Source organism: Rousettus aegyptiacus, unplaced genomic scaffold (assembly GCF_014176215.1).
Source record: "Rousettus aegyptiacus isolate mRouAeg1 unplaced genomic scaffold, mRouAeg1.p scaffold_m13_p_14, whole genome shotgun sequence".
NCBI lineage: Eukaryota > Metazoa > Chordata > Mammalia > Chiroptera > Pteropodidae > Rousettus > Rousettus aegyptiacus.
In genome coordinates, this window is record NW_023416289.1 from 14369474 (window position 1) to 14396059 (window position 26586).

A 26586-nucleotide genomic window follows, 5' to 3' on the forward strand; every position below is an offset into this window, starting at 1 on the left:
ATACTGGGAGGCTTTCATTCGAGAGAGCATTCCAGATTAGGAACTAGCTAGCTTCCTGTGGTCAGCCAATGGAAGTGTGGGTTCCAATACAAGGGTAAGGAGACTAGACATCCAGTGGGGGTGTTAGGTAAGGTGCTTGGATCTTTGGAGATGGAACTCCTGAAGATAAAGCAGATCTCATCCCCATGGTCTGCGTTGTCAGTGTGGGGTTTGATAATGTCAGTGGGAGCATGGCGCTCAAACTCATACAGTTGACAGGGAAACCAGCTTCTAGGAATAGGAAAACCGAAGAAGGCTGCAGGAAAAGTCTTGGCCTAGGTTCCTCATCCACCCCATCCACTTGCATCAAGCAGGGGAAGAGCTTGGCCTTCAGTATCAAGAGAGCAGAATTGAATCCCGTCTAGCACCACTCACTAGCCATGAGACCTGGCGCAAGTCACTTAACCCTTCTAAACTGCAATTTTTCATCTGCAAACTGGGAATGCTAAAATTTAATTCAGATTATGGCAAGTATCATGGAGACCTTTTTTCCTCTTCTGAATATGTCTTCAGTGTCTACCTTCTCCAGCTCCACTTTTAGTCTCCCATACACATGTTCCCCAACCCCAAGATGGCCTGGCCAAGATCTCTAAGATGCCCCTAAGCCTGTCCTCTCAGCCAGGATACTTTCCTGACCACCCCAGGCTGTCTCCTCCAGGCTGGCCTTGGCTCTGTCCTCATCCCTAAGGAACAGCCCCTTCTTTCTTATAATTAACAGCATGCTGCCTCTTCTGTGGCATCTTGGAATCCTACGCTAGCCCAGAGGTACAGAAATGGTGGGTGAGCAGTTAGTAAGCTCAGTTGGCAAGCTGCACGAGTGGATAGGGTGCGTCCCCACAGACTGCAGTGGCAGTGAGCAGCCTGCAGTGTGGAGTACACAAAGGTAGCATCCCAGCTAGGTCCATCACATGGTTTTGTAACATCTTCTAGCCATGGTCATCGAAATCACCCAGGTACTCAGGTACTCCTTTGCCACCAATGATAATGGCTGTTTGGTGGTATTCTAGGTGGAAGCCATACCCACTCTGAAGCCTGGGTGCCAACTGGGCTAGAGGTGGGGCACACTAATGACTTAGGCCCAGGCCTAGAACCCCTAGGAGTTTTTGGCCTGGGGGAGGGAGAGGAAAAGGGGACTTCCTGGGAGGAAAAGGGAACGTCCTGCTGATTCTTACCCCTGTGTTTTTGCTGCATGAGATCTGCCTGCCCTTGAAGCCTTTGCCACCAGCAGCCATCTGATCCCATGCCAAACCCCAAGCTCCCCAATAAAGATATCTATTCTGGCTGGGAGCCCTTTGTTAAGAGCCACTACTTGGTAATAAAAGAGGGGGGGGTGGACATTAGTTTTGTCAAACCAAACTGAGCACCCCTAACAGTGTGACTCCCCACCAACAAGGTGCTGGTACTTCAGAGCAGCTTCGTGATGATTTCTTTTCTCATCATGTATCAATTTACTGAGAACTTCACGATCTTCCCACAAGACAAGGCCCCAAGTGTAGGCCAGGCCTAAGCACCAGGACAGAACTAGGATCAAGATCACTTCACAGCAGCTCTTGTTTGGGGGTGCACACACAGGGCATGTCAGGTGGGTAGCCAGGTCAGCTAGGTGGCTCTGATGAAACATTCTTAAGGGTAAGAAGTTGAGATTCTGATATTTAATACTAGGTGACTCCTCTCCTGAGTCACCTGGCATCCTCTGTTTTTGTTGTTGTTGTTGTTGTTTATTTGTTTGTTTTTGAGAGACTGAGGCCCCACCTGGTCCATTACTGGGCTTCTGACAAGTGGGGTGGAGTGTCCTTAGAGGCCAGATTGCAGGGTGAGTCCAAGGTCCTAGGGGGAGGAACCTGAGCTCTAGAGCTGGTCTAGCAGGCGGTGAGTCTGGGTGAAGGCTGAGAGTGTGGTTCTGGGCCCACTAGGGTTCTGGCTTGACCTCCTACCCACAGTGGGCAGTAAAGGGTACCTGAACGAGTGGAAGAATCATCTCACTGAGTGGAAACCCCGAGCCCAAGCTCCTCCACTGTGAGAGGACCCTCACCAAAGTTTGTCAAAATGGGGGGAGTTACTATTCTCTATTCCAAAGAGCATCAAAGGTAGCAGCTTCAGACATGGGGAGAGAGTGTGTCTGTCAGGATGGCACTATCAGGGAACCTTATGGAGCTTCAGGTTAGCAGGGATTCAGGATGACCAACGCTGAGGAGGCCTAGAGGCCAATGCTAGGGGTGTTGGTAGAGGAGGTGGGAGTGGGGGAAGGTAGCCAAAACAAAGCCATGGGTGGTGAGTGCAGATAGGATGCCCTGGGAGGGGCTTGGCCAGCCAGGGGAAAAGGCTGGGAATCAGAAACTATTACTTGATTCAAATGTAACCTTTGGCCTCAGGCAAGGCATTTCCCCTCTCTAATTCTCAATTTCCTCATCTGTAAAGTGGGGATCCACTCAAGACCCCAGAGGAATGTTCAGAGACCTTGGGGATAAGATGCATGTGAGTAAGCTTAAGCATGGAGGAGAGCTCTGCAAGTCTCTGCTGGTTGATTGTCTGGTGCCTAGGGACCCAGTCAGGACCCCTGGAATCAGGAGAAGTTAACTCAGGGACAGTAGGGAAGGTCAACCCCACCTCGGGAGGGGCTCAAGTCGGCAATGATGTCCTCAAGGCATGAGGGGTCTGGGGCTGATGGGAAGACAGGCCCAAGGGCCAAGACGGAGGGAGAAGGATTGTGTGGGCACCACTATTCCTAAGGAACAGAGATGGCATCTTCCTGCCAAGTTTCTTTCTATTCTCGGAATAGAAAGGGGCTAGACAAGCTGGGCAGGGAACTGAAGATGTTGAGAAGTGGGTGGGTTAAAAGTCCAAAAGGGGAGGCTGCAGGCAGAGGGGGGAGGAATTTGGATGATGGCTGCCCTAAGACCCTAAGAGGGTCTCATCCCTGAGAGGGAACTCGGCAGCCATTCAGAACATCACAGGGCTTAATCTGCCACCTGTTCTGGGCAGGCCCAACAGTTATCTTAAGGTGGAAGCGATCCATGCCAAAATTACGATGACATTCCCTAACATCCCCTATGCTTCCATCTTTAAATTATAGTCAGGGAGCCATATAATTTTTTTCTGTCAGTGCGATTGAAGTATACTTATACCAGGAAGAATTTTTCAAGTATTTGTTGCGTGTCAGGTATAGTCTAGGCACCTTACAAGTAATAATTGTTCAGTGCTCACAGTGGATCTATGAAGGGGAAACACTATCAATACCCCCATTTAACAGATGGAAAAACTAAGGAACAAAGAAGCTAAATAACTTGCTCAACAATACACATTCAATAAATTGTGGAACTGGATTGAGATTCTGTTAGCGAGTATGCACCCCTGCCCGTGTGTAACTAAGTTTGGCGCTGGTTATGTACGTTCTTGTCTGTGTACTGGGAGCATCTGGCCTTTACCTTGCCTGGGTGAGACTGGGTCTGGGTGTGCAGGTCTGATCCTGCAGTACCCCCTAGCGGTCACATTCTCACATTGCTCACAGGGCCCTGCCATGACAGCAGTGCAGGGAGGCTCCCTGGATTTGCTCATCTCTGCCCTCCAGGCCCTGGCCTGTCTGAGTTTGCGGGTGCCCCTGGCTTGTTTCCCTTAGCTCCGCATGGCTTCTGGGTCCTTAAGGCAGGGCTATCGGTTGTTCATGGACAGACACTCTCGCAGGCAGGGGAGGAGCATTCCATGAGCCTGAGAGGCAGTGGTCCAAGGAAGAGAGAAAGAGAGTCAAAAGGACTGGAATCCCAAGAGCACCCACCTGGTGCGAATGCTCCCTGGCCAGCTGGGGCCATGCTGGGCTATTCTCCTTCTCTCTCTGTGGAGGAAGCACTAGAAGCTGGGCGGGAGGAGGAAAGAGGGGAAGTTGTCAGTGGGACAGGATCTGAGGCCTTACCAGCAGGCCTGCTCACCCTCTCCAGGGGCCTCTGGCGATGGTGACACTAAAGCTGGCAGTGGTTCCCCCGCTTCTCATGGCTACCAGGTGTGGGGCACCCTCAGGCCTGGAGGAAGAGGTATTTTTATATATCCGGTGTGGTCAAAGCCAGGCCCTTGATTTTGAGCCTAGTCCTACTCGCCTCCAGGCAGCCTCTGGGGAGTCTTCCTTCCCCTCATCTTTATGTCCCATCAGTCACCAGGTCTGTCCGCTCTAAATCGAGAGCCTCTCCACCTACCTGGAAGCCAGCACGGGCCCCCTTCCTGCTCTCCACCCTTACTCTCACCACCACCCCCAAACTGTTCATGTTGCCCCCTAGTTAAAACCTTTCCAAGTCCACACTCCCATTGCAGCCCACAAGACCCTCATAGTCTGACTTCTCCAGACATACAGAACTGTGTTTCCTCAGCACATCTTAACCTTGGGGTTCTTGGGAAAAAAGATGCCATCATTGGTGTAGGCAGCCTTAACATTCTGAAAGACAAAGCAAGGCAGGGGGCCTCCCAGTCAGGCCCAAGCCTGAACAGATAGGACCCCAGGGGTTACCTGGCTGCATGCCTGAGTGACTGAGCCTTGAGGAAAAGAGAAAGGATGGAGGTCACCAGAGTTAGAGGACCCAGGAGGAGTCAGGAGACCAGGAAACTGATGTTCCCAAGCAGGCTTCCTTCCTGGGATGCAGGGCCTTCCCTCCATTCACGCCCCTTGGCCTGACTGGGTCTTCAGCCCCTTCTCCTCATGGTGGCTGGCCCATGTCTCACCCCAGACTGCTCAATGCCACTGTGGTCCCGTAGGAGCCAGACAGGATTGCATCTGTGCCCTTGCCTGCCACTGTTCCCCAAGAGGAAGAATACTGATTTCTTGGTAAGGGTTCGCTCCCTGTTTGCCCTCTGCTGAAGGCACTGTGACATCTCAACCAAGGATTAGAGCTGCAGGCCAAGAAGTCCTCAAAGCTCTGGGGACAGACAAAAGTGTCTTGCTTTTCTTCTCTCACCCATCAACTTCGCCTTCCAACCCTCTGCCTCCTACAGAGAGGGGATGTGTCTGCAGGACAGCTGGGGCAATCATGTCATAGATGGACCTCAAGACTGGCCAGAGACTTGCCACCAACCCTGACGAGCCTTTCTTGCCCACCAGCTTGGGTGGTCCCCAGGTACTTGGTGTGTCTCCCATTATGTATACTGTCATTATCAATGTGTGGCTGAGTCCCCTGTACCCCTCTTGAGAATAGTGTCATTATCTAGTTAACTCAATTCCCAGAGCCAGTGGTACCAGTACAGTTTTATGGAGTGAACGAGGAAATGAGCTAGGGTTCGGGGGTGGGGAGGGATGCTACCACATGCCAGTCTGGCAGGGATGGATGGTGATAGGTGCTAAGGCTGTAAAGGGTCAGGGAGTCACAGGGAAGTGAGGAGGGAGGGATGCTTTCCTGAATCATCTTGTTCCCAGTGGCACTGGTGGTTTTCTCTGAGTTCCCATAGGCAGTATGCTTCCTCCACTCTAGTGGATCCCTCTCTCTATCAACAAGGAGTTCCCTCTGGTGACACCCCTTCTAGGACCCTAGAGAAAGCACAGGGAAGGGTATGGTAGGTACCTGTGGATAAAAGAGTGAAAGAAATGCAGACCTGAGCCAGAGGCCACAGTTCAGAATCTAGTAAGTTCATCATGATGATGATTTCATTCTGTGCTATGGCTCTGTGGAACAGCCCTGCAGCCAGTAGGGACAGGACCTGGGTGCAGGGTAAGGGACAGATGGCTGTCAGAGTAGAGCAGAGGAGCTGGGAGGTCTGGGGCCACAGGAGACACCATTGCTAGCGCCTTGTGGTGACTTACCAGGGCAGACGCAATGCAGGCACTGGCAGATTCATCAAAGATAGTGACAGAGTTGAGGTCACCCCAAAGGAAGTGATGTTTCCCTGCACCCAGGGTACAGCAGCCACCAAATCTAGGAAGCCCCAGTTACCAGGTACATGCTTGTCCCCAGGGCTAGGGGGAGGGTGAGGCAGTGGTTAGCATGGCCTGGCTTCCCTGACAGATTTTCCTCAGCTTGTGCAGGTTAGCTTTGAACCAGCCATTAGGATGCCAAACCCTTCCCTGTTCCCCAAGTCTTGCCTGGCTATGAGCCATTTGGAATCCATATGCCCAGCACATGGTGTGGGTAGGCCTGGCTAAGCAGCCTGCCAGGACTGGCTCTTATTTCTTGCCCCTACATCTTGTTGGGACCCTGGGCCTAGACCGGGAGCCAACACCTTCTGTCCAAAGGACCATGTTCACTGTATAATTCTGGCTTTGGCTGAGTCCCTTCCTCAGGGGCAGCCTCAGGGAGTACCCTTATCTACCCACACAGCATGGGGGAAGGGCCCTTGATCCCCAGCCACTCTGCTTGCCTGAGACATCTCCGTTCAAGCTCTGGACCTTCACCCTAGATCTTTAATTCCTCTCACAAGTTGGCCTCTCATCAGCCAGGCCTGCTACCTCACCTAAGGAAGCCGAGGCACCCCAGGCGATACTAGACTGTGACTACTACCACATTCCCATAGGTAGCCAGGGCTGATTTGCCCGGGGAGGTAGGAGGTTGTGCTGCCAACTATGAGAGCCCCCATGGATCCATACCATGACCTTCGGTGATGGCCATGAGGTAGGGACCTCAGATTCTCAGGCCCTAGCTCTCTACCCAAGAGCCTGGTGCATGCTTGGGACTCCTGGAGTGGTTTGGAAGCAGGGAAAATCTCAGTGAACCACCCCGTCTAGCTGGTGGCCAGCCCTAACACCAGGCGCCTCGTGCCCAGGCTGGGGGAGGAGGGAGACAGGGCTGGGAAAATGCCCTGCAGGGGCCTGGATGATATGACAGCCCCAGGCAAGGGAAAGAGGCTGGGATATGGAGTTCTGCAGTCCTGTGTTCAAGACTCAATTCTCCTAACTCAATGACTTCCATGAGACCTCGAGCACTTATTGACCTGAGGGAGCAGTGGCCCACAGTGACTCTGGTGCCGCTCTGAAGGAGACAATAGACCTGGGGGGGGGGGGGTACTAATGTTTAGTCCTGCATGTTAAGTCCTGATGCAGGGTGGAGGAAATTGAATTACAAGCTCTTTTTTTTTTTAATTGAGGTTAAATTTACATAACGTACACTTAATCATGACAAAGTATACAATTCAGTGACATTTAGTGTATTCGCAATTTTGTGCAGCTAACACATCTCTCTAGTTGTAATACTATTTATCTGAGCAAAACATCCCGTACCCATTAAGTAATCAATTCCCATTTACATCCCTGTCCCCTCAGCTCCCACCCCTCTGCTTCTGATAATCTGATAACCATTAATCTGCTTTCTGCCTCTATGGATTTACCTATTTTGGATATATCACATAAAACTAATCATACATGACTTTTTATGTCTGGCTTCTTTCACTTAGCATAATAATGTTTTGAGGTTCATACAAGTTGTAGCAAACATCAGTACTTTGTTCCTTTTTTATGACTGAATAATATTTCACTATATGGCTATACTACAATTTGTTTACCCATTCATTCATCGATGAACATTTGGGTTATTTCCACCTTTTCATTATGATGAATAATACTGCTATAAACATTTGTGTACAAGTTTTTGTGTGGTCGTATGTTTTAATTTCTCTAGGTTGTATATCCGAGAATGAAATTGCCGCTATATGATAATTCTATGTTTAACGTTTGAAAAACTGATAAGCCCTTTACCATAGCAGCTGGTTGATGCTCTTATAAACATTCATGGCCTTGGGCCTGAGCACACCTGCACAGGGTGCCAGAACTGAGGATACCTGGGGTATATGTTGGGGTGACTTTCTCATATAGGCTCACTCCCTTGGAGAATCCTCAAGGTAAGAAGCAGGGCACTGCCCTCAAGTGGCTGTTAGACTCCTGGGTAGGGGGAGCTGAGGTCTGCAGGTAAGGGTCCTGGGAAGATGTGACTTAACAGCCAGACCTCCTGTGTTCAAATCCTGGCTATTGTCAAGTGCTAGCTGTGTGATCTTATACAAGTTACTTCACAGCTCTGGGCCAGTTTTTTGTTTTTTTGTATTTTGTTTACTAATCCTTAAAACAGTGATGATAATTAGAACCACCTCACAGGGTAGAAGTGAAATTATATGTGTGAAAATATGAGGCACAGAACCAGAGCCAATGGAAACCTGTTCTTCCCGCGGGGCACAGGTCCCTCATGGTGCCTGTCTCCCTGCTGGCTTGGGAGACACTCCAATCCCAAGGGAAGGCAGGAGTTACCTCTGGGCCTCAGTGTCAGGAACATGGCTGGTTGGGAATAGGAAGTGGGAGGATGAGTGGAGAGTGTGGGGCAAAGGCAAATATGTGCTAATTCAAACGGCTGAAAGTGCTGGTTCAACGAGGGACAGGGCGAGGGACATGCCTACACAAGATGCCAGATCCTCTCCTGGGGTTCCAGCTGGCACCTAGAGCTGGAGAGCCTTAGGGTCTAACCTCTCCCCTGCCAAAAATAACCAGTGCAGCTTTCTAAATCCTCTCTTTTAACCCTGATTGGCAGAGTGGGGGGTGGAAAGAGAGAGAGGGAACCAACCACAATGAGATATCACTACACACATTTAAATTAATCAAATGTAAAAGACTGATAAGACCAAGGGTTGGTGAGAGTATGGAACAATTGGAACCCTCAATTGTTGGTGGGGATGCAAAAATGGCACAGTCACTTTGAAAAACAGAATAGCACTTTCTTTAAAAGTTAAATATACACTTGCCATATGACTCAGCATTTCTACTCTTAGCTATTTACCTGAAAGAAATGGAAGCATAAGTTCACAAAAAGACTTGTCTGAAAATATATTCATAGCAATTGTATTAAAAGTAGGCAAAAAATAGAAATTGCTCAAATGTCTGTCAACTTGTGAGTGGATAAAATGTGGCATATTATATATGAAATACTACTCAGCAATAAAAGAAAACAACTGCTGGTTGAATCTCAAAAACAGTATGTTAAGTGACAGAAGCCCTTAAAAAATTATCTATCCCATTTTATGACATTTTAGAAAAGGCAAACTATAGTAACAGAATGCAATTCGGTGGTTGCGTGGGACTAGGGTCAGAGCAGTACTGACTGCAAAGGGTCACGAAAGAACTTTTTGGAGCAATAGAAGCATTCTGAAACTTGATGTGGTGGTGTTTATATGTCTTACACATTTACCCCAATTTATCAAACTGTACACCTAAAATGGGTGAATTTAATTGCATGTAAATTATTCTACAATAAAGCTGTTAAAAAAATCAGATTACCTACCATTTGCAATGACATGGATGGACCTAGAGCTTATTATGCCAAGTGAAATAAGATAGAAAGATACCACATGACTTCACTTATATGCAGTATCTAAGGAACGAAAAGAACAAATTAATCAAAAACAGACTCACAAATATAGTGGACAATTTGGTGATGGACAGAGGGGAGAAGGGTTGAGAGGCTGGGAGAATGGGGTGAAGGGTTAAAGAAATACAAATTAGTAGTTGATAGTTGGGCACGGGGAGCATGACAGAGGGAATGCAGTTAGCATTAGTTGATGGCTAAGTGGAGGCCCAGGGGAAGGAGGGAGCAATTGGGGGGATCGTTTTATGGTCATTATAGATGTCTAACCAATGTACTGTATACCTGAAACTAATTTAAATAAATAAATTAATTTAAAAAAATAATGCTTCTATTGCTCCGAATTACTGAAACTAGTCTTAAAAACTAGTCCTGGTAGACTACTGTTGGGAAGGATAGTGTGCATCTGCAGGACTGAAAAACATACAGATGCATGCATACCACAGGTGCTCAATAAATACTTTCAGGATGCAGGAAAAGTGTTATGCAGTCAGTATTTACTGTAAGGAAAGCCTTTTCCCTCTGCCAAGCTCAAGTCAGCCCAAGTTTAAGGTTATCCTTGTCTGCCATCTAGTGGCCAGAGTGGGCAATGAGGGAATCTTCATTCTTCAAGCCCAATTTCAAGAGGCTCTATGATTGGGCTTAATTACAGCGGAGAGAAAGAAAGGGGACTTTTCTCCTTGGAAATCTAGTGCCCAGAGAGGGCAAGTTAGTCAGAATTTAAAACACGGAGGGAGTCCTGGGTCTATGAGAAGAGGGATACAGCCTCTTGGTGACAGAAAGTGCTTTTGGTGGAACAGAGAGGCCGAGTGAACACAATTTGGTAATTTTGCATGTTGAGATAAAACATGAGAGTTTCTTTTGTGGGGAAGGATAAGACATGGGGGGGGGGGGATAAAAGTTTAAGGAAAACAAGGAGATAAGTAGGAACTCTAATGTGAACGCCTGCAATGAGTTCGGGGATGCTCAGCAGAGAGGGCAATGGCAGGGGGCTGGCTGACGAGGGGAATCCCAGAAGACAAGGGAAGATCTCCCTGGATGGAGAGGCCCTTGCGTGCCAGGGGACAAGAGTCCTATCTCCTAGATTTGTCTGGACCTTTTGGCCCCTTAATCCTACTTCCAGGAAACATCCCACAGAAAAATATCTTCATGGATGTGTATGATCATGTAGGTTTGGGCCCTACAGTGTCTGTGGAACCACTGAGAATCAAGGCAAACTTCAGGAGACAGGCAACAGAGGAAATGACGTGGTTCTTCAGGCCACCACGCAACTGGTGCAGGCTCCACGGGCCCATGGACAAGCCCATTCTTGCTTCTTACAAAAAAATGGAGCTGATCACTTCCATGAGGCACAGATAAGTGTGAGGGTGGGTTGTTTAAATGTCAGTGATAGATGGTATTTAATCTAGAGGGACACTGAATGGGGACAGAGACTTCTACATTCTCAGTAATTGGTAGCCTCAGTGGCTGACATCTCAGAACTCTCAGGTTCCTGGTATCCAGGTTTTCTGTGGCCCCTTACAGATATGAAAGCACATGGGGCTTGCCGAGAGCCAGGTGCGGGCAACGTTCCCCAAAAGGCCCCCCTCAAAGGGAGAGAGAGGAGGAGTGGCTGTGAGGAAGGGAAATGGGGCCCAGGCCCAGTAGGGTATTGGGGAAGGTGAACTTCCATTGGCATATGTCCCTTTACAGCTTTGTGGCAGGATTTATTGAATGTGTCTGACAAGAGAGGTTCCATGGCAGGTGTGGCAACTAGCATAATACAGTAGGTTCTTAATATTTGCTGAATGGACGAATGGAAGAATGAATGAATGGCTATGAGAAAGAGGAAATAAACTACTGACTCCCCAGTAGGTGTGTGTGGGCACATATTGCAAACCCCTACCTGCATGCAAGCCCACTCCTCTCCTCCAGACACAGGGAGCTACAGCTCTATGTGCCTCTCCTCGGTTCCCATTAGCTCCCGGATTTTCTGAGGCAGGGTCTTTGTCCAGAACTGGAGCCTGTGAGCCTTCAGGGCCCAGCCCACTGCAGGCTGCATGTTCAGCTGCAGGTGTTGCTCGTCCTGGTCACACACAGGCCAGTGGGGCAGACCCTTGCTGTTGGAAGTGGAGAGGTTTCCAGTAGTAGGAAAGAAACTACCTTGCGCTGGAGTGTCAGCTCCACCAGGGGGCAGGGCAACTGCAGCTGTTTTGTTTCTTCCCATCAGAGGGAGGCTTTGCTGGTAACACAGCACTATCATAGCTGTTCTGAGTAATCCGGAAATGCACCAGGTGTCTAGCACCCATAAGGCCCCTCTCTGTCCCTGTGGGTACTGAAACTGGGGAAAGGATCATTGAGCAATTAAAGACGCGTGATGCTAATGAGGTCACCACAAACAAGAGATGGGTTCAAGCCCCACAGGGAGGTCGACATAGGGGTGTGACATCTCACCCATTTGGAGTAAAGTTGGTCCAGTACTTCATCATCTTCTTGCTCAGAAGCTCCTCCTCCTCAGGGATTTCAGCCACAGAGACCAAGAGGACAAGTGTGCAGGTCAGAGCCAATCCCAGTCCAGCACACTGGTCATCCCCCACCACAATCACCATCCCTAGCCTGTCCCTGGCTCCTTCTCTGCCCTTCAAGGCCTGGCTCTCTGCTCACTCTTCAACAGCCCTGGGGAACCAGAGGTCAGCCACCCATGCTGGGTAAGAAGCACTCTCATGGACCTGATACTGAGAGGCTTCTCAACAGGGTCCACACTGCAGTGGGGCCCAGGCTGATCTTGTTCTTCTTAATCTTCTTGCAGAGGAAATATCCTCCCACACCCCAGCCGGCTATGGCATGCACAGGCAGGTTAGAGCCATTGTGGGTATGGGCAGGTGTGTAGATACTGAGGTACAGGCAGTCTTCAGACATGCAGGTGAGTGGCAGGGGCAGATTCATCAGTTTCAGAACCTCTCCCAGAGACACCTCTGCTGGTGGCAGAGAACATTTGGCAGAACTAGAGCCTAGGGAGATGTATGTCTCTGCTCATCCCTTCAGCAGGAGATGTGTGTCTCTGCTCATCCCTTCAGCATATATTAGTAAGGATGTTGAAAATTGGAACCTTCATACATTGTTGGTGAGAAGGTAGAACAGTGCAGATGCTCTGGAAAATAGTCTGGCACTTGCAATGGTTAAACACAGAGTTACCATATGACCCAGCACTTCCACTCCAAGGTATAAACCCAAGAGGACTGAAAATGTATGTCCACACAAAAACTTGTACATGAGAGTTAACAGCACAATTATTTATAACAGCCGAAAGTGAAAATAATCCAAATGTCCATTGATTAATAAATAGATCAATAAAATGTATCATAGCCTTACAATGGAATATTGTTCAGTGATAAAAAGAAGTTCTGAATATGCTGCAACATAGATGAACCTTCTTTTAGTGAAAGAAGCCAGTTACAAAGGACCACATGTTGGGGGGAAAGGGGGATTGATGTAGTGAACTCTGTGAATATACTAAAAACAATTGAATTATATATTTTAAATAGGTGAATGGTAAGCTATGTGAATTATATCTCAAAGCTGTTATTAAAAAAAGAAACACATCTACCAGTTTTCAAAGTATGGGCTTTAATTGAATACTGATTTTTAAAAAACCTTGTAAATATCATTTATAGATAAAAACATTTGACTAGATATTTGACTTTATGTATATGTGTATATATATATATATGTACATATACTTTTTTTTAGTAGGACATGATAAAAAATTACAGATGATATGTTCAGGATTTTTTCAAATAATGGTGCATGGGAGTGGTGGTAGTCCAGAAAAACCTAGGTTTTTGATAATTGTTGAAGGTAGATTACGGGTGTATTGGGTTTGTTATGTTATACTCTACCTCATACAGGGAGCCCCTCAGTGCTATGTGGCCTTGGGCAGTGCCGACCCTCTCTGTGCCTCAAGGTCCAGGGAGGCATCTAGTCAGGCCCCCCAGGTTTCTCAGTGTTGTTATCTCCACTGACTCCCATCTCCCTGGTTTCTTCTCTCCTGCAGGCTCAGGTTCTGCCTCTGCAGAGTTTGGAGGATCTGAGCCTGATTTAATAATAAAGAGTAAAAAATGAAAAGAAAAATCCTCAGGGAGTTAAACTACCCTATACCTATCAAATCAACATGGGTCAGCATGATTGATGCCGCCTGGTTTGGGTAAGGTCACAGTAAGAGGGCAATTGAGCAATGCCTTTCTGAGTCAAAAGGGCAATCCCTCTCCCGAGTTACATGCTGTCTATACACAGCTCTTTGCAGATGTGATGTCTGTCCATGTAATTCATTGCCACCACCGGTCTCTAATGCCTGATGTTTTTTATAGCAAAGGATAAACCTGCTGAAATGTCTCTGATCAGGAGCCAGTTACATCAAGGATGATTCCTCTTTGAAGAGAAGCCCTTCCGTTAAACAATATGCAGAAGCTTTACCATTTGGAGAGGTCACCCCCTGTGTAAGGAAATGGAAAAGCAGGGTGCCACAAAGGTAGGGAATTTATGACCATTTAGGTGAAAACCAAGGATGCATGCACACATCCTTTCTTGGGCAAAGTCCTGGACAGTGTGTGGAAGGCCCTGGGAACCTCGATGGTTCCTGTGGAGGAGCCAGGACTGGTGGGACAGTAGGGAGCCAGACCTATCGCCTGTGTTCTCAGATGGTTTTGTCACTTATTTCTTTCAGAACATGGGTCCAATCCAAAATATTAACATTTTTAAAGTGAGGCATCAGTGAGGCTTAGCAGATAGTTGTGCTGGAAGGTCCTGGTGAATTTGGAGATATTGGTCAGCTGGCCAGTAAGGACGGAAGCTCCCCAGGGTGGGCCATGGGGGAGGGATGAGTGTGAATGCTTCTGGGGCAGATTCGACTGGGAAGGGGAAGGATAGTAAGAGGACCATGCCCCACAAGATGGGGTGCAGGAGCGAACACCCCAGGCATGGAGTCCACATAACCCAGAGCTAGCACAAAGCCAGATCACCTTTGATCTGGAGGCCAAGACGTGCCCTCTCTCCTGGGCAGGTGCGTGGGGTAAAGAGGACACAGAATCTTCTCCAATAGGCTTGGAGGGGGCAGGGACTTCTAGAATCTGATTCCCAGAGGGCTAGTAACCTTGCCTGGGGCTCCTTTGGAGGGGCACTAAGTGGGTGCCAGTGCACCCCTCTGGCCAAAGGCACAACACCCTGAGCAAGATAGGAGGGGGGAAATATTATTACACACGGGCAGTGCCATCTCCACTACAAACATTAGGAGGTACATGTCCTGAGGCGCTATTCAGAAATCTCGCCCCTCGAGGCTGTGTGTCCTCCGACAGCCCTCTCTGTGCCTCAGAGGGCCCACATCCGGGCTCAAGGTTCCTACGCTGTAGTTCTCCACAGGCTCTCTCCTTCCTGGAGCCTTTCTTCTGGCAGCCTCAGTTCCTGCCTCTGCAGACTTTGGCAAGTCCGACCCCGGTACCTGGCATACCTGCGGGAGCTTCACCCTGATCCGGAACGAAAAGAAGCAGGAGTCCACTGGCCACGATACTCCACCCTGTGCAAAGTCTGTCCAGCCTCATGGTCGGCTCACAGAGGGCATGCTGCTCTTCGCCGAAAGACTGCCCAGGGGCCCATATAGCCGCTGATTAGTGAGTACTTTTCTCAGGGAGTTTGGGCTGGGCAGGGAGAAGGCGGGGCGCGCCGGAGACAAGGTGGGTTTGGCAGGAGAGCGGCACTGAGCAGGCAAAAGCCAGTGTCAGGTAGGCATTGGTGCCGCTACTTCTCTGCCTGGGCCCTCTTAGGCCACTTGGGAAGGGGCTGCGAGGCTTCTCCAAACCCCTCGGCAATACCAAGAACCCTTTCCTCAAACTCGAGTTCACTATTCTTATAGTCACGGGCCTGACAAGGGTATTCTGGGTACCAGAAAAGGAGCAATAAGCCGGGAAAAGGGAAGAGAAGGAAAGAAGCAAGGAACCCAGGAGAGCTTCCGCGAAGAGGTGCATCATCAAGATTCCCATTGATGGAGAAATGGGAACAACCTTCGTTCAGAGTGAAGGGAACTAAATGAAGGAAGGCAAGGAGGTGTGAATGCTCTTCATCCTGAAGGTTCCTCCTCGCTTTCAGGGATGTTTTCTGGGTCAGCCTTCAAGGTTCCTCATCCCCTTATTGACTGTCCCTAATCTGAGGGCCTCCGACGGTCCCCACTCTACTTGGTCGTAGCCTGCTTTTTGAAATGCACAGGTGACTGTGGCACTTACCTTAAAGACACTCCCATCCCCACCCCGTGGCTTTCCCTCTCGCCACCTCCCGCCAATATCGAGTTCACGGTCTTTTATTCACTTGACAAACATTTAAAGAACGCCTTCTACTCTGCGCTATGAGGACCCAGCAAGGTACCGAACCATGCCAGAATAGAGGCAACCCGGGGCAGGAGTGCCTGCTCAGCCTAAGGGGCCGACTTCCAAGCAAGTGGTGCCTGAAGATACACCTGGCTCAATCTCAGGAGGGTCTTCAGTGCCCCCGAGAACCCGCCTTGGCCTCCGCCGTCCAGCACGCTACGGGTTCGCACCGCCCACCGCCGCCTTTGGTGTAACGGTCGCGTCTTCCCGGGTCGGCGTAGAGAGCGCACAGAGGCCAACGCACCATACAAAGCCTAGGCCGACTGCTGGCAGCTCTGCGTGTCCCTCACACGACTCCGTTGCCCAGCCACGCCCGCTTCCAGTTCCCCGGAAGTGCGCCGTTAATAGCGGAAGTGCACACCGACTGAGGTCCGTAGAGGTTCCGCGATGGTGGGCGGCGGCGGGGTGGGGGGCGGCCTCCTGGAAAACGCCAACCCTCTTATCTACGAGCGCTCTGGGGAGCGGCCGGTGACGGAGGGCGAGGAGGACGAGCAGGTTCCAGACAGCATCGATGCGCGAGAGATCTTCGATATCCGCTGACGGGCGCGGGCTGGTTCTTGAGCCGGGAGGGGGGATGAAGTGATGTCCAATAGTTGTTGAAGCTGTATCTGGGCCGGGCATCCCTGGAGGAGGGCTCTGAGTGGGCAAAGGCTCAAAGACCCCTTTCCTTTACTTGCCACATCTGATTCGCTCCATCAATGACCCAGAGCATCCACTGACACTAGAAGAATTGAACGTAGTAGAGCAAGTCCGGGTTCAGGTGAGTCACTCCCAGAGTCCCAGGGGAGCACCTTGTTTGGGAGAATCAGAAAAGCTCAGCTGGGCCCTAAGGGGCTGGTGCTCTCTCAGCTCACGGACTCCTCAGGGGATCTTTTGGAAGGGAGGACTGGTGTGCCCATTTTATGGATGAGGAAACTGAGGCCCATAGAGGTTAGACGACTTGCCTGGTGCAAAAAATTAAGAGCGTCTCTGGGCTGAAAGGGGCATGACTCCTTATATTGCCCACCGTCCCTCCAAACCAGGTAAGCGACCCTGAGAGCACAGTGGCTGTGGCCTTCACACCCACCATTCCTCACTGCAGCATGGCCACCCTTATTGGTCTGTCCATCAAAGTCAAGCTTTTGCGATCCCTTCCCCAGCGTTTCAAGGTAAGTTGGAACTGAGCCCTGGGGATGGGACAAGGGTGAGCATCTTCTACTGAGGAGTTCATGAAAGCATGAACATGAACATCAGAATGAGACCTGGGAGGATCCCAGCTAGCAGAGATGAAACTAGGAGGAGGCTTTTCAGTTGAATGGGACAACAAGAATAAAGGCCTGAGCTGCAAGTGCAGAAGAGTGGTGAGTGTGGCAGGAATGGCAGTAGGGCACTATAAGTAGATATGGAACAGGGATGGGGCACAGGCAGGCCTGTAACAGCAGTTGGCCAGTCCGTTGGGTAGAGATAGAGTGACTATGGATGGGTTTGGGGTGTACTAGAAGGGCCAGAGACCAGAAGCATGATTAGGAAGAAGGATCAGCTGGAAGTGGTGAGTGGGGGAGAGTGAAGAGGGTAGACAGGCTCTGCCTCTCTCCCTCCCAGATGGACGTGCACATTACACCAGGGACCCACGCCTCAGAGCATGCAGGTAAGTGTGAGCTGGTGTTGAGGCATTGGCCCTGAGGCTTCCCCTTGCCATGGTGGTTTATGGAGCAAGATGGGATGCTGGGTGGATGACTCCTCAGTGGTGGTAGCAGCCTAGACTGAAGCTGGATTCACTTGAGTCTCCTGTGCTTACTGTATTTCCCCACTCCTATCCTCTCCCTCTCCTAACTACACAGCACCAGGATTTATCAGACTTTATAGTATAGGAGGAAGACATGAACAGCCAGGTGGGAGGGGTCCCAGAAGTTGAGAGAGGTGTGGGCTCCGGTGGTTGGGGTAGCCTGATCAAGGTTTGTGGGCCTGGGAAGGAAGTGATGGAGAAGGGGGCAGGGGAGTTTGTTGGTGGGAATATGCATATATTGCACCACTCCCTCTTTTCCACCCAGTGAACAAGCAGCTTGCAGATAAGGAGCGGGTGGCAGCTGCTCTGGAGAACACCCATCTGCTGGAGGTTGTGAACCAGTGCCTTTCGGCCCGCTCCTGAGCACTGGCTCTTTGCCTCCAGCCCCACCCATGGCTCATGGCCTTGTTTTCTGGAATCACTGACAGTGAGAAACATTTTGCATTTTGTAATAAACCCTTAATTTATATTCATTTCCCAAGTGTGCCTTAGAGTCTTTCATCTTGGTGGGGGTCACTCTGGGTTTAGGGGAGAGGGTGGTAGTGAGTGCCTATACAGACTTGGTCAATGAGGTGCAGTTCATTTAAAAAATTTCTCCCAATGGTTTGATTAAGAAAAGTTGCAAGTATACCACAACATTAAAGAGTAGTGTAATGAACACACCTAGATTCACCTATACCCACCACCTAGATTCAACTGTTGTTAATATGTTGTAACATTGGCTTTACTTATATGTGTGTAATATAAATATATTTGAGAGTAAGCTGTAGACACATGACCTTTCACTCCTAAATACTTTATCCTGTGTCTCAAGATAACCGCAGTACTGTTATCTAGCCAAAAAAAGAACAATTCCCTAATATAAAATATCGAGTCCTCAAAATTTCATTCATAGTTGTTTTTTAATCAGGCTCCCATCAAAGTCCATGTATTACATTTGGTTATTATCTCTCTTTAGCCTCTTCTAGAATTGTCTCCCCACCCCCCACCTTTTTATCTTTCTTGACACGCTTTTTTGAAAACTTCAAGTGAGTTGTCCTTTAGAAGCCCCTCAATCTGATCTGTTTCTTTGCTGTGTTGTCTGTAAACTAGAAGCTGATTGAGTTCAGATTTGAGTTTATTAAAGAGAACCTTGCCCAGGAGTGTTGTATGTATCCTTTAGCATCCACCAGCAGATATGTGATGTCATCATGACCCACCATTGATGGTGCTTAGTCTGGTTCCTTGGTCAGGGCAGTGACAATAGATTTCTCCATTGAAAGGAACGTGAAGCACCCTCTCCACAAGCACGATGGGGGTATGTGTCACCCCAGGTGCTCAGGTTTGGGGCCTCTGGCTCCCCCAGCTCTGTGACCAGAGAGAGCACTGTTGGTTACAAGAGCAGACTCTGGGGCTTAGACCTCAGATCAGCCAGTTAGCCATATTATTATGATTTCCTGTCTCCCTTTCTCCGAGGGTAAATGAAGAATTTAAGAAGCCTTGCCCTGCCTGTTTCATTCCTGCTGAGGCTCAATTGTTACTGTCCAGAGGCCTCAGCAGGGAGCCTGGCACTTGGCAAATCTTTTCTTTAGTGCCACTGACAACATGAGCCTGTCCTAGGAGTGGCAGAAGTCTTTACATATACTGTGTAATCGGGGAATTCTTGATCCAGTTCTGTGTGGCAGTTACTATTATTTCAATTTTGCAGGTGAAGAAATGAGTTTCTGGAATAAGTAATTTATTTCTTAAGACTTCAAGCTACTGAGTAGAGGAACCTGAGCAGTTTAGCAGATACTGCTCAGCTGGCAGGGGGCGCTGTTGCCTGGATGGAAGGGCCTCTGCCCACCCCTAACCCCAAATTCCAGGAGGGAGTGGCTTGACCACCTACTGACCAAGATCTGGCTGCCCAAGCTCTGAGAAGTGAAGTCATCATCATGTCACCCAGTTTCTTCATGTGTAATGTGGGGATAGTTGTGACAGTTGCTTGGGACTGTTCTGTGGAGATTTTAAAGGGGCCCATTTTTTAGATGATCTTCCAGGCGTTATACCCCTCATTTCCGCAGATGAAGAAGCTCAGTGCTCGAGAGAGGCAAGGTGACCAGCCAGGGCCCCTCAGGTCCCAGGGAGCCTTCCCAGCCACCAAGACCAGACTGTAGTTTTCACCACATGCGTACCTTTGCACTGATAGCCCAGTCTGTGTAAGGTGTCTGTGGTGTCTGTTCAGCTTGGGGTGGGAGGTCATGGGGGAGGCAGATGACACTGAGTCATTCAGCTGGCCCTCCTGGCAGCCAGGTTATGGTGGGCGAGGGACATCAAGCCACTTATGTCACAGCTAGCATATCAGATAGTCCCCTGTCAGTCTTGACTCATCTGTGCCAGGCCCCTGGCTGCCTGCAGGGACGCCAACTGTGAATCCTGGGCTAATGCCCAGGGAACTTTCTGGAACTCAGCTGCTGTCTGAGGACAGGGGTAAAGGGCCAAGGGTGGGGGGGGGGGTGGTAGATGTGAAATTTTAGGTCCCTTAAGTCTTCCACCAGGTGTTGTTTTTGGCCTGTGACTTCTCAGGCCTCAGTTACCACGTCTACAAAATGGGAACAGCAAATCATAGCTAAGATAGATTGACCCAGGGACTAGATGACATGTATGAACATGCCTAGCTATGTTGATTTTTGCTCATCATCATGCCCATAGCACAAGGGCCTGGCATACAATAGGTACTTAGTAGAGGTCAGTGGAATGAATGAATGATTTGAGCCTTAGAACAGAAGAACTGGGGTATGGAGGCTATTGTGTGAGGCGAACCGGAGGTCCCAAAACCCAGCTAAGTTCCCTTTGCAATATCTTGCTACCTGAGGGAAGGGGAAGGGTGTGGGGTCCCACAGAGAGAAATGGGTATAGGAGAAAGGGAAGAGGTATCCGCATCTGTCCCTCTCCTAGGCAGACCACTGTTCCGGAAAGAATGGACAGAAATAGGAAAGAAGCAACAGGATAGGGCCCATGGGTTCACTTAACCTGCCTTATCCAACCAAGCACAATAATAAAAGTTTTATTGAGATAAAACTTTTGCCAAACATGTGCCAACCACTTTACATCTGCCTTTCATGTTTATATCTTATAACAATCCCCATGAAGAGATTATCCCTGTTCTATACAGGAGGAAACTGAGGTTTAGCCAGGATAAATGGAAAGAGGTAAAACAACTGGCGAGGGGCAGAACTGGGATTTGAAGGCTGGGCTGTCTAAAGAGCCGGGAGGACCAGGAGGTGGGAGTGGGGATGTCTCAAGGTCATGTCCTGGTCTTGGTTCCTGGAGCCTCTGGCCATACCTAGGCTTGTGGTGTGTCTGGCCTGTTGGGGAATGCCTGGGGCCTGAGTGGCCCAATGTGGATGCAGTTCCCGTGGCAATGAAGAAATACTGATGAGGTCAAGAGCTCAGATTACCAGAGGGGAAACCCAGTCCTAATTCTTTGCATGGCTCCCTGCTGGGAAGGGCCACAGGTACCCACCCCCACCCATACCCACCCTCTGCTGGACATCCAGGGCTCTTTTCAATGGCAGAGCCATGTATGAGGTGGGTAGGAGGGGCCATAAGCAGCCCAGTCAGTATTCTGATTGGATGTGGTTTGCTGGCTCTTGACACTTGCATCCTCTGAAATGAGGCTCGACCCATGATTTCCTCTTCCCACTGGACCTAGTCCAAGAAGCTAGAGCCCACATGGGGTTGCCCAGGTTTCCAAGACTTCCCAAAACCACATGAAGGACACAAATCAATAGGCCACCCCTCATTCTGGCCCTTGCCTACCTTGGGGACTTCAAGAATGAGAAGAGCCTGCATGAACCCCCTAATACCTAGCCAGTCCCTCCTTACTTCAAGGTCTTCTAAGATGTTGCCAAGGAAACTGACACAGCAGCCAGAGGAGAGCCCTACCAGGTCTCCATGACAACCTACAACAGCCCACCAGGGCTGTGATGTCACCTGAGCCCTGAATGGGTGCCCCTAAACCCCTGCCATACTCATCACAACCAGCGTCAGAGTCTGATACCAGGTCCCCGTCACAAAGTGCCTCCTATCCTGCCTGCTCCTAATCCTCACCCCAGAAATGAGCAAGGAGGAATAGGTCATGCCTAATTTATATATGGGCACCCTCAGGCTAAGATGCAAGCAAAACCCAGAAACCTGGAGGCAGAGCCAGGACTAGAAACCAAGCCTCCTCATCACATCTCCCCTCTGTGCTCTGGTGCCCGCCCTAGGTCTGAAGAGGGGGTGAGCTCTGGGCAGCGGTGGCAACAAGTTGTGTAAGAGCTACACACCCCCACCCTTATCTATGCCCCTCCTGGCTGGGAGTCTAAATCTCCAGGCTCTGCATGTGCCCTGAACAGCAGGCTCAGTCTGGAGCTAGAGGGAAGTAGGGAGATAGTGAAGGCTCTTAAAGTGCCTGGATCCAGTCCTGATTCAGTTCCTGGTCCAGTTTTACCCCCATCTGCTCCAGCTGGCATCTGACACCTGCCTGCCAGGATTTCCCCAACTTTGGGCAACATCCAGCCCAGGAGCCAATTGACCAGGGCTAAGGCCAGGGCCAGGTATTTTTAGCAGAGTTGCTGGCAGCTGTCTGGAGGGTGCTGGGGGTGGGGTGGGAGTGGACGAGGTGGTGCTGAGTTCATCCTTTCCCTTCTCTGGACCTGTGGTCTCTCCCCAGGGTTCAAGCTTGCACCTCTACCTGCACCACACTGCCAGAGGGCCTCCCTACCTTGTCCCTCTCCCAAATAGCTCTCCAAGGGTCCCCAGAAGCTCATGAAATAACACTTAACCCTCACCTAGATGGACAGACTCATCAGGTAGAATCTTCAAATCCCCAGGGGAGTGGGAAGAACTTGGTGTTGAGACTAGATGCTGGATTTAGGACCCCTAAATTCTAGGTCAGATATGGGCCTGTGGGGAGTGGGTGTCAACGGGCACAGAAGGGTGAAGTGTGAAGTCTGTCCAGCCCACAACTGTTCTGCTTGCTTGCTAGAGGGAAGGGAGAATTCACTTTTAAAGGGCCAGACCTAATTCTTCCCCAGAGGGGAGCTGGCACACTAGGTTGATCCTTGACCCCATCCATGATGGCAGCTTCCATCGCCACCACCTCCTCGGCACCATTCACATATTCTCCCTCCTTCCCCCTCCTTCCCTGCCCCCCCCCCCCCCCACTCAGACCCTGGCTTTCTTTGTCCGGGAAGTCTGCCTCTGCCCCTCCCTGGCGGATGGGGCGGGGTCTCGGTGGGTGTGAGGGCTTAGGAGGAGGGTGGGGGATCCCCCTGGGGGAAAGGGGACCGACACGTCAGCCCCGGACTCAGCGTGGACCCGGGAGGCGCGGGGGCGGGGGCGGGGGATGAACAGAGGCTTAAATAGGCGACTCCGGAGCCCGAACCCAGTACGGACAAAGAAGGCAGTGGCTGTGACAACAGCGAGTGTTCGAGCCTGGGTCTGCGATCCGAGTCTGGGACCTAATCCTGACCCTGTCCGTGTGCGAGTGGGTGAGTGTGCTGGTGGAGCGGGACGGGGGTGGTCTCATCATCTGGGTTACGGATCGACTGACTGTCAGAAGGATGGGTCACAAGTCAGGGCGCAAGGACCAACACGACTGGGATGGGACCACGACAGGTCGCCGGTCTTGAGCTTTTTCCCTGACCCCGGATCGGGGCAGACGCGTCTGGGGTCCAGCCTCCTACTCTATCTCCACTGCGGCTTACGCGGCCATCCCAATTCTTCCTCAGACGGCATCGGACGCGATGACTCTGAATGGAGGCGGCAGCGGAGCGGGTGGGAGCTGCGGCGGGGGCCGGGAGCGCGAGCGCCGTCGGGGCAGCACACCCTGGGGCCCTGCCCCTCTGTTGCACCGCCGAAGCATGCCGGTGGACGAACGCGACCTGCAGGCGGCGCTGGCTCCCGGCGCTCTGTCAACGGCCGCGGCGGGAACCGCGGCCCAGGGTCCGAGGCTGGACTGGCCTGAGAGCTCCTCCGACTCGCTCAGCTCAGGGGACAGCGACTCAGATGAGAGCGTTTACAAGGTGCTGCTGCTGGGGGCGCCTGGCGTGGGCAAGAGTGCTCTGGCCCGCATCTTCGGTGGTGTAGAGGACGGGCCGGAAGCAGAGGCAGCAGGTGAGGGGCTGGGACTCTGTAAGGGAGGGGAGATCTCAGGGTTAGGACTTGGGGCTACAGGACTAGGGACCTGAATTAAAAGTGGCAAATACCAAGAGATTCTGAAGTCAATTTCAGAATCATGCCTTTACCTACCCATTTTACAGATGGGGAGACTAAGGGAGAAGGGACTCCCAGCTTTGGTGGGGGAAGAAATGCTTAGTAGAAGGCCTAGGGCATACATATGACTAGTCTGTAGGATGGGTACAGGACATCCCTCCCTGGCAAGACTGGCGGGAACACAGCCAGAGTGAGTTTCTAGGAGAGGCACCCTAGGTGATCTAGGGAATGTGACTGCTACTATTCTAATTCAGGCCTCTGTGGTCAGAACCACCCTGGGGCCCAGGCAACAGGAAGGCAGGGAGCCCAGTAGTGGCCAGCCAGGACTTTGCTATCTTGAGGAAGCGGTGTCTAGGTATAGGTCAGGCCCTCCACCCCTCCATTTCCCAGCCCCAATACTTCTGTCACCACATAGTAGTCATAAGTAAAGGGGAAGGTTGGGGGGGTCTGGGGAGGAGTTGGGGAGTATGGCCAGAACAGAAAACTTGGTGCATGGGAGGGCTTTTGGCAGGCAGCAGGTAACCTGATTACTGGTTTAGGACACACGTATGATCGCTCCATTGTGGTGGATGGAGAAGAGGCATCACTCATGGTCTACGACATTTGGGAGCAGGTAAGATGCAGGCTGAAACCTAGGTTGGGGATGAGTGGGGTGATCTGGGGGTAGGGGCATGCTGGGAGTGACAGCCTTATAGCTGGGGCATGAGGACTATTTGGTAGATGTGTGTATGTGTTCTTTAGGATGGGGGCCACTGGCTACCTGGACACTGCATGGCCATGGGGGATGCATATGTCATCGTGTACTCAGTGACAGACAAAGGCAGCTTCGAGAAGGCCTCAGAGCTGCGGGTACAGCTGCGGAGGGCGCGGCAGACAGACGACGTGCCCATCATCCTAGTGGGCAACAAGAGTGATTTGGTGCGCTCTCGTGAGGTCTCCTTGGATGGTGAGCAGGGAGTGGGTTGGAAAGGGAGGGAGATCCTGACTGGGCTGTGGTCCACTCAGTCTTGACTCAGCTTGAGTCCCTGGGGATCATCAGTGGCTAAGAATGTTCAGAAAGAAAACTTGTGGGGGAGGAAAGGGAGAGCTGCTGTCCTTCCTAAGGGCTCCCGAAAACTGGAGAGTGCTGGGAAGAGGAACGAATTCTCAAGGGGAGGTGGAGACTGCTGGTCACCTCGGGGCACCTTCTCTCCTGTCCCCTTCATCTCTGGCCTAACAGTTGAGGGGTGAGGAGAGTGCAGGGAACCAGGTCATGAGGTCAAAGCAAGGATCGCAGGCCAGTCCCGAAGTAGGCTGGCCCCTCCCCTCTTTGGCTCAGCATCCTTCTCTGTGGCCCACAAACGGAGCCCCTTACAGGAACCTAGCCATGACTTGATGGTGTTCCACGCCATTCCACTGATCATTCTTCATGATGTAACATCAAACCATAGAACACTAAATTGTCCAACAGAGTTCTCATTTTCTTGTGTTGACTACTGTAGCACTTCCATTTACATACCAGATTTCAAATTATTACAGTAAATGAGTCTCCTTTTGCTGAACTTTATGAGCTCCTTCAGCACACTCTGCCAGTTAGGTGACCCAGCAATGCCTGGGACCCTCTGTACTGGAGCTGGGGTCTTTGTCTCTGGGGAGGACACAGGGGTCCGCGATACCTACCCACAGATTCATGAGTGGTAGCTGCCACGGGGTAGCTGGGGTTTGAGTGGGCTCCTCACCTACCCACCCTTTGCTTACTGTTGTGTGCCTGTCTCCACATATACCAGAGGGCCGGGCCTGTGCTGTGGTCTTCGATTGCAAGTTCATTGAGACATCAGCTGCGCTGCACCACAATGTCCAGGCACTGTTTGAGGGTGTTGTACGCCAGATACGCCTGCGTAGGGACAGCAAAGAGGCCAATGCACGTCGGCAAGCAGGTACCCGGCGGCGAGAGAGCCTTGGCAAGAAGGCGAAGCGCTTCCTGGGCCGCATTGTAGCACGTAACAGCCGCAAGATGGCCTTCCGAGCCAAATCCAAGTCCTGCCATGACCTCTCAGTGCTCTAGGCCCCTCGGGCACTCACTGTGTGGTGCATACAGATGGGCAGATTGGTGGGCTGGCCTAGCCAACTGCCTTAGGTGCCTCATGGCTGGCTCAGACTCTGGGCATCCCCCACCTCATGGTCATGGACAGACAGTGCTGCCCGGGGAGGTGGCTCCCAGTGGCCATCAAGGGATGAACCCACAGTGGTGCGTGTGCAGGCCCATATGTATCCCAGGCAGCAGCCTGAGCCCAGCCCATGAGGCAGGGCTGTGTGTGGGAAGAGGACTTCACCTTTCTCAATACCTGGGTTTGCATGCTCTGGAGGGAGGCTGTTCAGTGCAGTGGCTATTTGTTTACATGCAGATTTTTGTAATAAAGACTATTTCCTGGTAGGTTAGGGCTGTTGACTCTGTCTTTCCTTGGTTGGGGAGCTGCAGGGAGCAGGCAGGCTTCCTGCTGGGACTTTACTTACATTGTTTCCGGAAGAGGCATCCCCCATTCAGCAATGGCAGATGAAGAACTGAAGCACTTGCCCAAGGTTACTTGGGTAGAAATGGCTGAGTAGGGACTGGTAGACAGCTCTGCTCGTCTCCCCTATCTCCAGAGCCTGGAGATAGCCTGGGGCAAGGCCTGGACAGTTTCTGAGAAGGTCCCAGGCCAGGGTTCATACATTTCTTCATTAGTTCAATTTATTCATCCCATTGGGAGTCTTTGCAACCTGGTTAGAACCCTGATAACAGTTGTTTGATGGTTCCTCGATTTGTGTGACCTCTGTGACTAACCCACATGCCCCCAGGGAAATGGTAACTGCTCAAAGCTGCTGCTGCTCTCCTCTCCCACCC

The 26586-nt window shown here is 50.8% G+C and overlaps 2 protein-coding genes across 2 annotated transcripts; both read left to right on the plus strand.

Annotated features, from left to right (window-relative positions):
* The first annotated feature begins 16092 nt into the window (after positions 1–16092).
* CIAO2B (cytosolic iron-sulfur assembly component 2B) lies at positions 16093–17980 on the plus strand. Its single transcript, XM_016163041.2, has 5 exons — positions 16093–16268; positions 16420–16499; positions 16762–16887; positions 17321–17366; positions 17770–17980. The coding sequence occupies exons 1-5, from the start codon at positions 16127–16129 to the stop codon at positions 17865–17867; spliced, it is 492 nt and encodes a 163-aa protein (XP_016018527.1). The 5' UTR covers positions 16093–16126; the 3' UTR covers positions 17868–17980.
* A 4866-nt stretch (positions 17981–22846) lies between these two features.
* On the plus strand, positions 22847–26141 carry RRAD (RRAD, Ras related glycolysis inhibitor and calcium channel regulator). The gene is made up of 5 exons (XM_016163031.2): positions 22847–22999; positions 23240–23624; positions 24263–24336; positions 24465–24669; positions 25490–26141. The coding sequence occupies exons 2-5, from the start codon at positions 23255–23257 to the stop codon at positions 25765–25767; spliced, it is 927 nt and encodes a 308-aa protein (XP_016018517.2). The 5' UTR covers positions 22847–22999; positions 23240–23254; the 3' UTR covers positions 25768–26141.
* The last annotated feature ends 445 nt before the right edge of the window (positions 26142–26586 follow it).

What these genes read in the sequence shown, in the direction of transcription:
- CIAO2B (XM_016163041.2), top strand. Translation starts at nt 16,127, where the DNA reads ATGGTGGGCGGCGGCGGGGTGGGGGGCGGCCTCCTGGAAAACGCCAAC. An exon ending in CGATGCGCGAGAGATCTTCG is followed by an intron (nt 16,269 to 16,419) that starts ATATCCGCTGAC and finishes TTTACTTGCCAC; the next exon opens with ATCTGATTCGCTCCATCAAT. An exon ending in CCACGCCTCAGAGCATGCAG is followed by an intron (nt 17,367 to 17,769) that starts GTAAGTGTGAGC and finishes TTTTCCACCCAG; the next exon opens with TGAACAAGCAGCTTGCAGAT.
- RRAD (XM_016163031.2), top strand. Translation starts at nt 23,255, where the DNA reads ATGACTCTGAATGGAGGCGGCAGCGGAGCGGGTGGGAGCTGCGGCGGG. An exon ending in GCCGGAAGCAGAGGCAGCAG is followed by an intron (nt 23,625 to 24,262) that starts GTGAGGGGCTGG and finishes TTACTGGTTTAG; the next exon opens with GACACACGTATGATCGCTCC. An exon ending in TCGTGAGGTCTCCTTGGATG is followed by an intron (nt 24,670 to 25,489) that starts GTGAGCAGGGAG and finishes CACATATACCAG; the next exon opens with AGGGCCGGGCCTGTGCTGTG.